The 18209-nt window shown below is 38.3% G+C and overlaps 1 protein-coding gene across 1 annotated transcript in view; it reads right to left on the bottom strand.

Annotated features, from left to right (window-relative positions):
* Positions 1-1649: 1649 nt before the first annotated feature.
* The window catches only part of UBL3 (ubiquitin like 3), a 55768-nt gene continuing 39208 nt past the window's right edge, over positions 1650-18209 (bottom strand). The window contains exons 2-5 of the mRNA XM_048933740.1: positions 11540-11648; positions 7666-7752; positions 2266-2343; positions 1650-1873 (exon numbers count right to left, since the gene is read on the bottom strand). Of these exons, the coding sequence (XP_048789697.1) occupies positions 1821-1873; positions 2266-2343; positions 7666-7752; positions 11540-11648 (327 nt within the window). The 3' untranslated portion in view covers positions 1650-1820. The remainder of the gene's footprint in view (positions 1874-2265; positions 2344-7665; positions 7753-11539; positions 11649-18209) is intronic.

The raw sequence follows: 18209 nt of genomic DNA, 5'->3' as shown, positions 1-18209 counted from the left end.
ACTTCCAGTTCTCAGCATGCGTTTTTCTTCAAATGCCTCATTTAGCTTCCAGATTCAGTGCTATTGAAGTTAGCCATGGACCCGATCACAGCCCTTAAAGCACCACCAAAATGCACTACAATATTTTTTTATTTAGTTTACAGGGGAGTCTATCAGTACAGGTTGCAGAAAGAAAATGTTTAGTGCTATTTACAATTTGTTTTAAAACTCTGCTCTATACAAATTTAATTCTGATCAGTATGAACAATATTTTTGTAAATCTACTGCATATAAAGCATTTCATCAAAGCAATAACAATGGATAAAATAACCAGATTGCATTTGAATGATGCCAATCATTCAAAAAAAATGATTATATAGAACATCTGTAAGAGTTGAGGACACATAAGTACAGAACACAATGTCAACCTGTGACTTTCTTTAAAGGCTAAAGCTATTTATATGGAATATTGTTCTATTATACTACACGCCAATCTATATTTAACTTCTATAGTTAAGTATTTTATAAGATTTTTATTAAATATATTCTACACATATTTGTAATTTCAGCCAGGAAGAATTCCTCCCCAGTGAAAAAAATATAAAATCTTTTATTTTTTTAATTTTTTAATTTTTTTTTTTTTTTTTTTACAGATTTAGATGAAACTAGCTCATGCTTTAGTGCTGTGCAAATTTCTTTAGCATATCAACGTTTAAATTATTGATATGAAATAAAAGAATGGCATCCTCTTAATTATGTATGCCTTTAAAAATCAGCTTCTGATTTTAATGCAATTGCAAGCACTAATACCAAATGCAGATTACGTAAAGAAACAAAACTAGTACTATGGCAGAGGTTTTTCTTTTTGCTTTTTAAACTTTAATAATTCTTTTTGAAGTCTCTAATGAGTAAGCATGACACTGGACACTAAGGTACAGATGAGAAAGTGACTGAAAAACACCAATTGTCAATATTCAAATACATAAAACTGATTAGTAGATGTTTTCTAACATTTATGCACAATAATAAAAGCCTATGAACTACAGGAAATTACCCCTCCCATATTAAGGCTAGGAAATGCACTCTCTGCACTTGTTTGTGCTGTCTGAATTAAGCACTCACCTAACATACGAGATAAAGAGTGCACACAGTAACGAAAAAGATTAGTTTCATCAGCCCTCTACAGAGTGCTTTTAAATTACAGGCACATCGTTTCGTTTTTGTTTTAGTGAAAATATATATAGTTAGAGTTGGTTTAGTTAGCATTCTGTGCCAGGTCGGCCACCACTCAGGTTGACTCAGGTAGAATTGACTTAAGTTTTTCCCTTGATTTGGCCATAAATGAGATTGACTTTCATTATAGATATACTATTTTCCAGTGTTGCATTATACATGGTAGGTTACTACTAGGTATTTCAAATATTGTTACAGATTGTTGATGAGAAATATGTCAACCATACTTAGTGCAAATTGCATCTAGAAAGCTTGACTAGTTAGATCTGGTTAATAGAGCTTTTTGTGGTAGCAAAATGATTCCTGCTATGGAAAAGAACACATTAAGTTTTCCAGAGATCAAATTCCTTCAAGAACTGTTGTACTGTAGGATTATTCAACAAACAAAAAGCAGGAATTAAAAAAAACAATGAAAGTGTTCATAGATCTTTCTCTTTAAAAAAAAAAAAGACTAATGAGACAGTGTTCGTGTAATATTTCAGTTCCATGGATTTACAGACAGGCTCTTCCTACAGGTGTTTGAAGCAAGGTAGGGCCTCTTCTATTCCAGCAGCATGAAAGACAAAGACTATATTACATCACACTTAGCAGGTAAAGCTAAACAGGGTTTACAGGATTACACAGCAATTGCTTTCTCCAGTTTTTTCACGGTTCCTTTGACCTGTGGAGCGAGAAGAAAGTTTTGCTTAGAAGCTGTTTCTAAAAAGATTAGATCGTTCTACTTGTGAACAGAGTATGCTTAAGAGAAGAACATACTTACCACTTTTTTTTTGTACTAAAAATAATGCATATTGTTATTATCTACATGCAAACGTGGAGTATTTTTTAACAACAAAAACTGATGTTTCAAAGGTTTGGTTAAGTCTCCACATTTTACAAAAATGCTAAAACAGAAAGCATAATTTCTTTGTCTTCTATAAATAACACATACAAAAATATTCTGTTATTTCACAAGTCCACAAGACTTCTCTGCTGTGAAATAGTTATTAAAGCCTGAGACACGATTACTTTGCCACATATTTGAATAAGAAACATTTCTAGTGTGCAGCTTACCTTGAGAATTTGGTTCTGGCAATGTCTCTCTAGCCACCAAATGCATCACTGTTGTTTTGCCAAAAGGAAGTTTTAATGCTGCAAAAGGAGAAAGGGAGATTTATAATACATTACAGTAATTTTTTATCAACTGAAACCAACATTGACCAGATTTGAATCTGTTCAGAAGCTCATATGTAAGCTTTGAGCTACTTACTATAAAAACATATTCCTGTCAAAAGTTTTGTAATTACCATCTTAGGACACAATAATAACAACTTAAGCCACGGTGTTCTTAGAAATCATAGAATCATGTCACATCAGAATCACAGAATGGCCTGGGTTGAAAAGGACCTCAAACATCATCTAGTTTCAACCCCCTGCTGTGTGCAGGGTCACCAACCAGCAGACCAGGCTGCCCAGAGCCACATCCAGCCTGGCCTTGAATGCCTCCAGGGATGGGGCATCCACAGCCTCCTTGGGCAACCTGTTCCAGTGCGTCACCACCCTCTGGGTGAAAAACTCCCTCCTAATATCTAACCTAAGCCTCCCCTGTCTCAGTTTAAAGCCATTCCCCCTTGTCCTATCACTATCCACCCTCATAAACAGCCATTCCCTCTCCTGTTTATACACTCTCTTCAAATATTGGAGCCATAATGAGGTCTCCCTGGAGCCTTGTCCTCTCCACGCTAAACAAGCCCAGTTTCCTCAACCTCTCCTCATAGGAGAGGTGCTCCAGCCCTCTGAAACTCTTTTAAAGAAATTTAACCATCCTCTTCTGAGTGAAAGAGGAAGGCTTAGACTCAGGCACTAAGTGCCTTTCATTCATAAAGATGGGAAAAATGGCTATTTCAGCCACTACACTGTTAGTTCCGAGACATTCAAAATACCAGCCACCACTGCAAAACTCATTCTTCTAAAACATGCTTACATCCATAATGTGGAGTTCTGAGATACAAAGTGTCTGCATCTTACTTCTTAATATTAAAGTGTGAGGTCACTGCATGTGCAAAGCATCAAATTTAGAACACAAAGTCAGATAAGCTACTCCTCGCAATGCTGTCTGTGTGGGCCTTATTAACAAGTTCCACAATTCATTCTGCTTGCTGGTGAAACATTTTTTTCCACACTCTGATTTAAATATACCAGTGCAGTGCTGCATCAGGGATTTATCACTGCGCTACAACACTTACCAAGGCTTCTATTCCCCTTGAAATCAAAATATTCACTACTGTTCATTACATTTAACAATTTCTCACTGCCAGGTTCAGTATTAAGAACTTCAACTTTTTTCTCTTTTAAAAGAATTTTTACAAGATTTTTTACATTATTTTAGCTTTGTTTCCTCACTCCTAATCCTACGCACCTTTCTTAGTTATTTTTCTGGCAAATGCAAAGATGCACTCTCTTTAAGGTGGTTTTATTTCTGATGTATAGAAGGAGAAAAGCTAGTGACAAATAGAAGAACAACAATGGCTTCACCCTAAACATGCAAATCATTTTGATTGCAGTAGAATTTTTCCTCTGAAGTTCAATTTATTACTTCTGTTTTCACACAGAGTGCATCAAATAATTTTAAGTAAATAAATTTATGTCTCGTGCATCTGGAAATAATTGAAGAGAAAATGCTTTTATTCATTTTAATCACTACCGCACAGATAGAGAACTGTGTAGTAAAAGAAACAAACATGATTTGCTCACTACTTGCTTTTGATACAAGTGTAGATACGACATCGGCAATAAAAATGATTTAGCCATGAATGTGAAGGGAAATCAAGTTCTGATCATGACACTGGTGTAACATTTGGAGGCTACAGAGATAAAAAGCAGCTGAAGGAATAGCTGTCGCTAGAAAAAAACAGGTATCTGAAAGTTGGTTAGTATACCTGAGGCCTGCAACTAGAAGCTGTTAACAGCCCGCAGTCTGACAGGATAATGTATTTCGGGCACTCATCTCTGTGACACAACTGAGAACTCCACAAAGAGCACATTAAGAGCCTGTTAAACTCAATGTAAATTATTTTCTTCCTTACATAAATTCCTGGGCTCAACAAAGACCAGGATTTCACAAATTAATCACATTAGGGACATCTTATATAATATGAAGACATTCAAGGAGACTTGATTAGTGAGCTGTGGAGATTAATTATTTACAGTAATCAAGCAAAAAGTACGCTAATTTTTTTGTTAATTTATTTCAGCTAATAGTCTGCATAGTTCACACAAGTTCTTATTAACAATTTCCAACAACTGTTTGCTTTGGAGCACCATGACAGAAAGAAAGCTCCCTAAACTAAGCCCAGTAATCCTTTCTTTGCTATCATCATTGCTCTTTCATTCTTTTGTCTCACTTAAACTAAAGCTTTATTTAATTCCTTTCTCATCTACGTAATTCTGCTTTTATTCCAGATTTTCTAATGTCAGATTTCCCTTCTCACTCTCTCTTTAGTACATGTACAGCACAGGGCAGGATAACTGTCCCTCTTCTGTTAAGATATTGCCTACAGCCACTAACAAAGACAAAGAGAACCATCGCTGACGTATTAACTCCCTAATTATTTCAAATATATTATTTCAAATGCAAACTGCAGACTAAACATGTAAGTAAAGGATAAAATTTCCTGGAGGCTGAACAAGCAACTCTGTCTCTCTGATTCCCTCGCTCCTGGCACACGCAGGAAACAGGGTATCTGAAGCACCGTGGGTGGCAAGACAAGCTTTACAGACACTTCTCTATTTTTTTTAGCACTTGTAATGCCATAAGCTTGGCTGCTTCACAGAACTGTAGGGGTTGGAGGGGACCTCTGGAGAACATCGAGCCCAATCCCCTGCTAAAGCAGGTGCTCTACTGTAGGTCACACAGATAGGCATCCAGCTGGGGCTTGAATGCCTCCACAGAACAAGACTCCACAACCTCTCCAGGCAGCCTGTTCCAGTGCTCTGTTACTCTTACCATAAGAGTTCTTCTGCATGTTAGTATGGAATTTCCTATGTTCAAATTTTAAGCCATTGCTCCTTGTCCTATGGCTGTGCACCACTGAGAACAGCCTGGCCTCATCCATTTGCCTTCCATCTCTCTTTAGATACAAACATTAATCAGATCCTCTCTTCTCATCCAGTTTTATCTTTCAGATATTGCATACAGCATTTTTAATAAAATCACAGAATTGTAGGAGGGACCTCTAGAGATCATTGACTTCATCCCCCATAATCATTTGATAATCATTTTACTAATCATTTCGACAACATACAACCCACCACCCAGATCAGCAATCCATTATGTTGTCATAGCTGTTACATTTATTCACAAGATTTAGCTGAACATATTTCTTGTGGCAGTCCATTCAGAAAAGGTGGTGAAATAAATGACTCCTTTAAAAAAACACTTTTCCATTCTGAAGAGTCTTTTCTTTCAGTTTTGTTTTTTTTTTTGAGGATTCTGCATTTAAAGGAGTCTCGGTTTTTATGCATCAGTGAGGCTACAGCAAGAACATTACTATGTCATCTTAAATGTGATAAAAATGGACTCCTGTTTAAAAAGCCACACCACAGTTCCCTTGGAAACTCTTGTTTCACTACTTGATAAAGCTTCAGTACACAGTAAGTTCAAATTCCAGTCAACATTTCCTAATCACCTAAAGCAAATAAAACACTAAGTGCTACAGCAGTTACAGAGAGCTGCAGATAGAACAGCATAATGGAATTGTATTACAGTGGCAGAAGAAACTAAATATTGCATTTAACAAGAAAGCTTTTTTCCCCCTACTTTTAAAATTCACGAGTTCACTTTAGGTTATTAGTAGAAACTCTGTAATAATGAAATAACAGCCTTTTCAGGCTGCTACAGGAATTGTTGCTCTTTGAGCTGTTTACCTCACTCCAGATAAATTCATTCCTACTACAGTAAGCCACTGTTTTAGATATTATTTTTTTGTTTTATTTTATTAAAAACAAGACAGAAGCAAAGATCTTTGAAAAACACTAACATACATGTCAGGTATGTCAGGTGCTTAGGGTAAAAACATGATGATTCAATCGCAACGCAGGAGTGATTAACAATGAACTGAAATGCCCAGAACCAAAGCATTTAGAACACAGGGATTGAGAGAAGGTAAAAGTCAACAGCACACAGCTATTTTTCAGCATAGCTTGTTCAACAAATACTCAAGTCTGCTTCAGGTTCAGACAGATATCAGTGAAGAGAACAAGCACTAGCAGTTAAAAACAACACCCACAGGTGAACGGTAAAGAAAACCCCCTGGAAAATGTAAGGCAAGATCCACGTCTGTAATTGCAGACATGATCCAAGAGTTAACACTTGTCTTTCAGTCTTTCTCCAACCACTACTAGCTACGTACATTGGCACCAAGTAAACATACAAATTAAAGAGTGAATAAAAATCTCAGATTTTCCTTTAATTGACAATGATCTTTCCAGTGCATATAGCAGCATTAAAAATTGATTTATATGAGGACAAACCTATTCTAAAAGTACATCATCAGCCAATGTTAGTAATGGTAGGCAATGAATCAATGGCAGTATCGTTCCAATCACTCCATAATGGAAATACCATCATAAGCAGTCCAGAAATATTCCTCCCTGGTTCAGAGGAACTTCAGAAACATTTCATTAGTGATTTTGTATTACATTATCTTCTCTGTACAGCAATCAAGCAAACACATGAACATCCAGAGAAGGTAAGAATGCTTATTTTTGAAATGGCTTGAAGAGAATATATTCATTGCAAAAGTTGCTATTAACTCTGCCAACTTTTCAGAGATAAAGGGAAAGATCTCTGTCACAACTTCGTGTCACATCTCCACCCAAGAGAGCCATCTAAAAAAGTACATAATTGCAGAAAAAGTTGCCACAAGGGGGCATAATTGAATTGCATTCTCTGAGTAGATGAAGTGGAGCCATTTACTTTTATTTTCACCTAACCATGCAGTTGTATCCCTGGGAGAGCACTGGACAGCAAGAATGCTGCCCCTCATTCTCATTCATAGGGTGTCTGTCTTCATCACACTAAGGTTTAAAGCACTGTTTACTCACTTATCGTAATCTTTATCCAATATTTTAAAACACTGAAGTGTTTATGTAGTAACTTGCCCTCAAATCAGGGTAAGAAAAATGGAAAAAATATTCCATTTGGCAAGGCAAAAAATAAAAGCAGCATTACTGTTTATTTCTGCAGGAGTCTAAACTGACCATCCCAAACTGTAACAACTAGTCATAACAGAACAGAAAAACACAAGATAAGATACAACATGGCATTCCATGCCGAAGGAAAATAGTATAAAGCAAATCATACCGTGATCACGAACAGGAAAGTAATATTTACTGCACTGGAAAAAAAAAATAGTAATAATAAAAACGCTCTTTGCCTTGCTGTAGCATGGATAATGGAAATTACTTTCATACCTCCTAGTGTCACATTGCCATGAAGAAACCTCCCTTGATAAATAAGCCGCAAGATATTTGGACTGCTGACTTGTTCCTCTTCCCAATCTGAAAAGTAAGAGAATTTTCAGTTATGTTGCAGTAACACCTCGTTATTTCTCCCACCTTCTGAAAGAAAACCAGGTACACGACTCTCCTGCATGAAGCACTGCAGAGAGCACAGACTGAAGATAGACAATTCAACTGAAATGCATTCTTAAACTTACTTGACGCTAGGCACTGAAACATTTAATTGCATGCCTGCAAGTGTAAGTAGTATTAACTTATCTCACCGACCGCATGAGACAGTTAAGATGCATATATGCAAGTCCTGAACAACATACTTCAAGGGCAAGCTGACTCCTGTTTACATTGATGCTTAATTCTGCCAAAACTGCCTCTTTCCTCCTTGCACATCTCAGGGGGTTCTCAGGCCACGCTCACCCTCCCCGCTTTGCTGTCTAACTGGAGCCTTTCTCCAGCACTGAGAAGGAGCTGCATCCAGCACTGCATGTGACCGGCCATTTGAAACAGGGCTCCCAGATCACAGAACTGAGCAGACTGTGGGCTGCTCAGCGGCGCTCCATGCCGACCAGCTTGAGCCAGTTCCATGTCCAGAGGCGGCAGGGAACTGAACAGCCCAAACAGTCACTGCGGGAGGCCGAACAGAGGGCTCTCACAGAGGAGACATTTACTGGTATGTTTTAAGGAACGTCTCCAAGAACAATCTGGGGATGTTTTTATGGAGCAAATAGCAATTCGGGAAAAACAAGCATACGTTTTCCTATAATGCATTTCCCATAACTCCTAGGCCGTAATAAATCATTTATAAGCTGAGATGATCATTTCCTACTCTTTCACTGTTCCCTGTAAAAATATGAACAAATACATCTGCACTTTGCTTTTGGAATAAATATAAAAACCTTTAAATGTTGCATTTAAATGGGCTCTTTGGGAGCAGCCTCTTCTGTCTCTCAGCTGACCAGATATCTGCTAACAGCTGCTCACAAATGTGCTCTTTTGCAGCTTTTGTAGTGTTTGTATACCAGAATGAATATTCAGCAAGGGATGGTGACCGAAGACAGAGGCCAACCTGTTAACTGGGAACATACAATTAGCACACAAACAGCGGCAAGGCACCACAAAAGGAGGACTGAAAAGGGAAAGGGGGAAAGCAGTGGGCAGCCGGTGGGAGCATGAGGGTGGCCGGGTGGGTAGGCAGGGCAGCAGCTGTAGGGTCACCGGGTGCAGGCCTGGGCTACGAGCTTCGATGAAACTTGGCAACCAGAGCCATTTCAAATACTGCCACTCATCTGACTCAACTGTCTGGCAACGAAAGCACGTGCCATTTCTGCTGCGTTGGGAGGGGGGGGTAAGCTAAGGACTGGAATTATCACACTGCCAGGAGAAACTGCTTTTTGGAAGGTACCAGGTTTACATAATCATATTTACTCTATAGCATCTGAACTGCACAGAGACTCTGGCTGCAAAGATCAGCCAATTTACAGTACCACAGCGATACAGAACAGCATCCAGAAGACAACAGACTGTATTTTGGCAGAGGTATTTTCTCATTGTTAACCTGCCAATTTACCCATCTTTCTAATTCTTGCTTCTTGGCTTGCAATCTGAAACATTTCTGACACTATTTCAATTTTCAAATTCCAACGATGACTAAGTGAACCAAGGAAAAAATATTTACCTATGACTTTTTAAAAAATTTCTTCTTATTAAAGCTTAACAGATAATTCCTGAACAAAACATCTTTTAAAGTTATTTAGAAGAAAAGGGATGCAAGGAAACAGGAAACCTACCTATATTGTATACATGGATATTAACTTAGCATTCTCCACTATGAGCCAGGAAATCCTTAATCAACAATTGCATTACCAAAGGAGGAAGAGAAGCTTGGCTTAAGTTTGCTAGCATGTGACTAAAGACACTTCACGGTTGGTTTTTTCCCTCCCCACAAGATCATGACAAGTCACAACAACAGTAAAAACAGTGATTTCATATCCTCTCCATTTCAAACACACTTTTGTCCTCGTTCGGGTTTCTCAGTCCTATGGCACAGAGGAGTGCTCTCACTCAAAAAAAGCTGATAGGCTAATAATGTATATGAAAACCTATACACTTTCCCCAAGTAGTTTTTTCCTCAGTCTTTTAAATTGCTGCTATCCTTCTTCGTGCAGGCAATTAAATATTCATGAAGAAGATTCAGAGTGCTCCCGAGGGATACCAGGTAATCGAACTGATGCTTCCCATGCCCAGTTCTGTTTTTCATTTGCTTCAAGATGAGATTTTAAAGGCTGAGTTTCTTCTCAAATATAAACCGAGTCTGCAACTTTCCAGCTCTTCACGTGGCAGTAAGAGCAGATCATATTAGAAACGTATCTGAATAACAAAATACTATCTAACTTTCAAATATATGCCAATAATTGCACTTTTGATGCTGTTCTGTTAACTTACATTATGGTTACCAAAACCAGTGCCTTTACTGGCTTTAAACATTTACTGATGTAAAGGAGAGCTGAAGCAAACCCATATCACTCAATGCTACAACCACTCAACATACTTGTTTTGCTGTAGTGGCATAAAATCACTTCAATTATTATGACTTCCCTTGTTATTCAGTATTAGTTCATATATTACTTCACATGCCTAAAGTAATGTTTGACAAAGACCTCCTAATCAAATGCCCCAACACAAGATGAAAGCAAAAAGTAACCCTTCGCTTCTGAACACTGCAACATTTTGCCATGCATCTAAAAAGGCATCATACAGGCTTTAGACTGCAAGATCCCATGTTCAGAAATAAACTTTATAGACTCACATTAAAATATGTACAGCAGCTACAAATACGTGACATCAACCAGACTTCTTAGCGTAGAAGTGTTGTGTACCTGATATTTCAGAAGACAATAAGCCTCTTCCTTCATTATTTATTTTACTAAATATATTGTGCTACAATAATGCTTCATCCCAGCAAAATGAGCAACCATGAAAACTCCTGTTCTTACTGACCTCAAAGATGGCAAGCTTGAAGTCTAAAATACAGATTATCAACATTAACTTTTTGGCACAGTTTATTATCCCAATTCTGTGACAAAGACACAACAGAAACAGATATCGCAGTGTTGTAGTCTTGTGCATATAATAGTCTTTTTCATCATCAAAATAGTAACTCAGACGAAATCCTGTACCAAAGGAAGCATTTTCTTTCATCATATGTAATGCTATGTCTGTGCTTTGGCTATTTTCCCACGAAATCATGCTCAGGGAAAACAGCAGCACTTTGTCTTTATGGAACTGTTCACATATGTGAATAATACACCTTAGTCTTCAATTCCTGCACAGCACCAAATATATTCATATAAACACTCTTAGCTCCCTCTCTGTCTTTTAATTCCTCTTAAAATGTTCTTTTATACTTTGTTTTTCCCCAGGAAAATATTAATACAAATCTTCCCACGATAAGGCAGTAAGTGAGAAAAACTTGAGACTCAATACCACAAATATGTTTCTGTGACACATCATGTTTTCCACCAGCTCTCCTCACGTAAGTAGCTTTGTATCCCCAGCATTTTGAGGTCTTCCACTTACCATATCCTCTACCAAAATCAACCAAGAAAAGTATCTAAAGATAAAGAAGTAACTTCAGTCTGGGAAAGTGAGTTTTAGAAACAAAGAAGAAAACAGTCAAGACATCTAAATCTAAGAAACAAACAAAGGCAAGATGACAATTTTACTTTACATAAATCTGAATGCTGAGAACGCATTTATTAGCACTTCAGTCTGGAAACAGAGGGAAACTTCAAACTTGCCATTAAAATGCCAGAGGCACACAACTACTTACCCATCGGCCAGTTGTCATACACATGTTTTGCAATATCTGCAGCAGAGTCATTTGGTGAGAACAAGAACTCTTTCGTTTTTCCGCTTACCAAGATGAGGCGCAAATTTATCTGTAAATAAAATGCACTATTAGGAAAAGAACTGGACAAAGCTTAATCATACATATTTTTAAACAAATTACTAAAATTTGCCATTGGTTTTGGAAAAAAAAAATCCCAAAGTGATCTGACAATATGCTCAGATGGTGTTAAAAACTGGGACAAACTAGGAAGATAAAATTTGAACAGCTGACATTTCTGATGTTGAACACCAGAAGATCGTGATAGGTAATGACCAAATTGAGGGCAACACTGGAAAACCCTTTCAGCAGAGTACGAAAGAAGTCTGCCAAGAACCACTAGCAACACATCACCTTGAATAAAAAGAAAAATATAAACTTGGAAAAATAACCTGTAGACATAGCACTGAAAAACTTGCATTTGAATAGTCTGTGCACTTAAGTAAAAGACCTCCAGTACAATATTTATTAGCCCAGATATTTCACCCACTGCATCTCCTACAAAACACTGTGGAATCAAACTGCATTCTTTCTTGGTCACAGCTGCCATGGAACTCTGTCTTCCAAAAGCAAAGCTTTTTTCTTCCACTGCCACATTGCTACAAGCAAAATTGTTGAGATCCACATGCAATACAGCAATACAACATATCAGAGTTGTTTCAGATTCTTAAAATCGGGTTTCCTTTATCTAACCATCAGCACCTTCAGGTATCATTTCTCTCTCTTCTATGCATATAGAACAGATATGCATATGGAATACATTTTTTTTTCATATGGCATTAAGATAATTCATATAAAGAGCCTGCTACGACACTATTTGCATTGCAAAAAAAAATCAGACTTGAGTTCCACAAGCAACTACTAGCAAGGATCACCAAAAGTATCTCCGTAACCAGCACATGCAATGTCTAGGACAAGTAGGAATCGAATCACGTCAAGTTTTGGCCTACAAGCCTGAATTCAATCAACTTTTAGGAAGGCCTCAGCAACCAAACTGCTCAGACACCTTCTCAGATCAAACTCTCATGTTGCATCCCACGTTCACAAAAACTTTTCTTCTTGGAATTTTTTTTTGTTGGACATCGGGAAATTCTTCTTCTAGTTCAAACACAAAAGGAATAATTTATAGTGAAGACCAGACTCTCAAGACTTCTGCAGGGTCGAATATCTCACTGACAGCCCTGCCTCATCTGTCCATTTTTCTGGTTATTTCCAAAGCCTAATCTATCTTAAATGCTTTGGCTTGGATTCATTTCACCTACCTTAGAGAATCCAGTAGAAGTAGCCAAGTTATGGTTTCCATCACACTACACACTTCATCAAGGCTATCTCACCAAGCACTGTGTGCACTACACTACTATGGGCACTACAACTTAAGAAGGACATCAAACTATTAGAGAACGTCCAAAGGAGGGCTACAAAGATGGAGAAGGCTCTGGAGGGCAAGGAGTGTGAGAAGCAGCTGAAGCCCTGTTGTGCTCAGCCCAGAGCAGGGCAGGCTGAGGGGAGGCCTGATGGCGGCTGCAGCTCCTCACAGGGAGCGGAGGGCAGCGCTGAGCTCTGCTCTGTGTGACAGCGACAGGGAACGGCATGGAGCTGCGTCAGGGGAGGGCGGCTGGGGGTGATTAAGGAATTATCACACATCGAGTGATCAAGGAATTATTTCCAAATCGCACCAAGATTTAGTAGCAAAAGTAGACCAAGACTCACTATTCCCGTTGACTCCAAAGAATTCCAACTTCAAGTTCTATGACTGCATTTAGCAATGGTCAGGCTATGCCCATTTGTATTTTTGCTTATATCGTCTTTCAGTTGAAATAGTTCCTCCCAGCCCCTCAGCAGTCTCCACCTGTGTATTTATAAGCAACACGCAGACGATTTCTTTAGTTGGACTGCACAAGACACGCTCTCCAAGCTTACTCTGATGAGACACCATTTCCCCCATTCACCTTAACTGCCTGTCTCTCCACACGCTTCAGTTTTTCTTCCTCTCCACAAACCAGACGACTATTTCGGAAGTGTACCAAATAACGGCTCACCAGCTGCTGCTTGTAACACCACCTGTAATTTCCTCCATCTACTGGAAACATCCTCTGTGACTGCCTCCCAAGAATACATAGACCTCCTTCATAACCGCTCCACGCCGCTAGTTCAATCCCTATGTAGTCCAATCCACCTTCATCCTTTCCATTATTTAGCCTCAGATCTTATAATTGACATTTGGACTGTAATGCCCTAGAGCTCCAAATTTCATCCCACTCGTACTGCTCCCAGGGAAAGGAGGAAGGAGCCTGGTGTTGGCAAAACCTTATTTTGCGCCACAAAAATATTTGAGATCTCCCCAGTTTCTGGGCCCGAGTCCTATGAAATCACCCACACATTTCCATGCAACCATTCTTTCTATGGAGAGAAGATTTTTTGAACTTTGAGTCATCCACAATTTTAGCAGCAACATCCTCTATGTGTACCCTTGTCATTAAAGGAGTAACATGAAGTAAGACTGGTCTAAACATTAATCCACAGAAATTCCTGTAATGAGCTCTCTTGACCCAGCTTCCCCCCAGCTCTCAGCTCCTTTATGTTAAGCCCTTATGCATTCACATTTTCTCTCTTAAATCCTAGTTTCTCCCATTTAACCAACAGTTTGCAATCTGGCATCACATCAGTTGCTATGTACGTATTCAGATCAAACTATAAAAATTTCTATTTAGAAAATCAGCTCTTTTCAACAAAAGTCAGATTGCCATCATCTGGCTTTCAGAAGTGCAGCGTGCTGCCTTCCACTCCACTTTCTCTATACCTCATTATCTTTAATTATCCTTTAAGCGTTAACGCATCTCATTACAACCCCAACAGACTGCCAGAAATTTAGGAGGTTTAGACTGCGTCACAAGCTGTTATTGTACTAGGGAATGGGCTGCCTGTTTAACAAACAAACAAACCAACCAACCCCAAATATTCAGCAGTGGTGTCTGCTGTGCACACTCGTAGATAAAATGAGAAGCTTTCTTCCCTAGCAGCTTTCCTCCATCTTCACCCCCCCACAACATCTATGTCCCTTATTCTTGACCATCTTGTCCCCTCTAACCAAGCAGTCGCCCAACTCCGAGTTTATGCATATTATAAAGGATTTATTTTCATTTATCAGTGTGTAGTTTATCTGTGGTGGGGTTTATATGTTCTGAAAATGAGAACACCTTCCTAGGCAGTGAACATTTCTATCACCAAACTACCAGCTCCTGAGAAGTTTGGGCTCTGGATCCTACAAGGAGATGATTGAAGATGACAATATTCAAAGAATATTAGTCATAGTACTTAAAAATATTATTAGGATGCAGCATTAATATAGAACTGAAGCTGTTCTTCAGCTAGCATTACATTAAGGAGACTTGTTTCTTTTTACTTTCACTGCTGAGTTTTGAAATTGCCAAGCACACTGAAGTCAATGCAGAAAGGAGAAGAACATCGCAGAGAAATAACTAAAATTGATGTTGCTTCCTATGAAGTTTGATTAAATCTTACTTCTGCAGTTAATATACAATGCAAAAAAAATAAAAATAAAAATAAAAAAATCAATAAGCTCAACACAAGCACCAGAAGAAAAAAAAAAAAACAACAATAAATATTAGCAGCTCCTTTCCCATCCCAAGATAGATTTTCTAACAGTGCTGCAGAATATTTCTTATAGCCTATCAAATACAAAAGGCACATCAAGATAAACTAATAATTCTACAGGATATACTATAAAATGAGTAAGCCAGGAGAGGAATATTTTAATTTTTAAAAAATTACCATCAAATATTAGCAAAAGCCCAAAATAAATCCTTAAATCAGTAAAACAAATGTGCATGAAATGCAGGGAAACAGCTGCTCTAATAAAAGCTTAAAGTATTTTCTTATTTATAGTACAGCATGCCACTGACATGGAGTTTGCATGTTTGTCTATATATACACATATACATGCATAGAAGATAAATATACCTTTGTATTTCTATTTCTTAATCTTGGCTTGAAGGAATCTTAATCCTCAGTTGCACATCACGTTACCTCCAAGAGTTTGAAGCACAGAATCCCAAAACTTGCCTTGAAATTTAGAGTCTCGTTTTGATCCTCTCAGGAGCAATAGGAAAAGTTAATTGCTTGCAACTGCTGCACTTCTTATTCTGTGTGTCTGAGAATTCTACTTCAAACAAACTGTAGGGGAATCTCAAACTTTTTGGCAAAATGTCACTGATGAAAGTCCACATCTAAAAAGAAATGCATGTGTGCACTTATTTAGTGGAAACAGAGAAAAATCTTGGCTCAGTAGAGAAATTTTGACAAGGAAGCAGTCAATTTAAAATGTTGAAGTTACCAGATGATTCTTAATGCTTTTAGCCATAGTTCTATCTTCTGTGTTAGAAATTTTCAAGCAACTTGCACATTTCAAGATAATATGCTTACAGCCCCTCCTTCCTAGCTGAAGGAGTTCTGGTCCTACAATACTCCCAGAGTTCTTCTGGCCCTGACCAGTTTGCTCATTCACAGGGAGTTGACAACTGTCCTGGCTATAGTCTACCAAAGGAAATTCCAGGCTTCTGTTACAGTAAACTGAGTAAGGGTCACAGACTTCCATATCCACATTATAGCAACAACTGCTAGTGAAGACATTAGCTCAGAAGAGTGACAGTCTCAGAAGCAGGATGAAATACAACTTGTGGACGATGTCCCCTGCGTAGGGTTATATAACTGTCCATTCTGTTCGTGATCTCAAGCATGCAAACCTTGTCCTCTCCCCCTACGCACCACAACCAGCACAGATTTCATAGCTACAGCTATAGTAACCACCACACCAGTTGCATTACAGACGTAGTAAAAAAAATCAGGATGCAAGACTTCACACTGTAAACTGGAAAACAAAAAAGAAAGAAAGAAAAAAAAGAGGCACAGAAGATTGTAATAACAACTGCAACTTCTGGAACAAAAATTTGAGTCATGTACATGCAGAAGCAAAGAAACCTCACAGCTAAAGTTGAAGGAATGCAAGGTCTCATCACTAAGAAATGGGAGATTTGCAGCCAGAATACTTCTTGATGATTGAGTGACTCTCACCTAAACGAGTTATTTTGTTATCAATTTTAGGCTCTAGTAGCAGCTTAAGATTCCTCCCATCTTATAAATAAAACACAGAAGAGCCTCAATATCACCATACACGAGACAACCTTGCATTAATCAGCTTTTCTTCAGCATGCAAGACTATTTTCCCCCTTTTCTTAACAGATATGAACTTTTAATTAAATAATGGGCAGGAAAGGGAAAAATAGAGACAACAGCATTCAGAAATAGAGACTGATGCGTCACTTTTCAAAATCCTACTTCATATTTTTACAAGAGAAGTTTGTTCTTCCAAAGATGCATCAATGCTAGATGACTCCAAAAAAGGTTCTCCAAAAAGAGAAACCTGCTCAATTTCTATTTTACTAACTGAAAGATTCATTTCAAAGACTAATCAAAACCTGACCAAGACCCTAAATGCAACAGCAGCATTACACAAGCCACATTTGTAGGAACCTGCAAGTTCTTGACTCCCATTCTCTCCTAAGGTAGGAATCTCATGCAATCTCCTCTTTAAATGTATCCTCCTGGATTTAACTATTTTCATTTTCGTTTTCACTGAGAGGACGCTCCAAATCCTGAGTGTCCTATGGAGTGAAACATTCTTTTAATTCTCAGACCACGTTCATTCTTGCACAGGCTACATCCACTGGTGTCAGATTTATTTGGGGCTTTCGTTATAATGGCATGGTTTATTTCATTTCTTTCTTAACCCCCTTGAGATTTTGAGAGCTTGCTCCTCCATCTGCAGACAAGGATACCACCAAAATAAAAAAGCAATGGTTCTCCTCATTTACAGCCTGGTCCTGGATGCCATCACTGCCTTCAAAGCACCTAAGCACATCAACAGAGGTTAAGGAACTGGCTTTGATTACCATAGAAGCATCTATGTACTTCCATAGAAATTACCAACGTGATGGTTATTTTGCTGAGGTACATGACAGAAGGTCAAGAGTCTTAAATGGGAGCAATAAGAAGAAAAAAAAATTGCCCTGAGGACATCAAAGCTGCAAAAGAGGTAACCCAGAGATGTGAGCTGTCTTGGTGGTTCTCAAGACCTGAATAACAAAGCCCTTGGCACCCCAGTCTGAATTTTGTCCAAATCTGGTGGTGACCTTGCTTCCAGCAGGAGGCTGGGCTGCAGACCCCTTACATTCCACTTCAAAGTGCATATATCTCAGTTTTGATTTACCCTTCTTAAACATGCGTGACTAGAATTGTACATGGGGTCTCAGGGAACATCGTCGTGAACTTACAAAATGATGAACTTACCATAACCCCCTTAAATCTACCACAAATGCCTTTCCATCTTCTGTATGAAAACCAAAACCATCTCATGTTTGCAATACCGTTCTCTAGCTCAATCAATTCCATGACACAAAACTTCAAACCCACATTACAGAATGTTGCATTTGATAATCCATAATGTACAGGATATTTTAATATTAACACAATTAACCTTGTTATTAATTCAGCCTTCCAGATAAGTCAGTCTTTCTCATACAATGGCATGATCTGC

The sequence above is a fragment of the Lagopus muta genome, chromosome 1 (genome assembly GCF_023343835.1).
Source record: "Lagopus muta isolate bLagMut1 chromosome 1, bLagMut1 primary, whole genome shotgun sequence".
Classification (NCBI taxonomy): Eukaryota; Metazoa; Chordata; class Aves; order Galliformes; family Phasianidae; genus Lagopus; species Lagopus muta.
The sequence above is the reverse complement of the archived record's forward strand: the minus strand, read 5'-3'. Positions and strand labels throughout refer to the sequence as shown.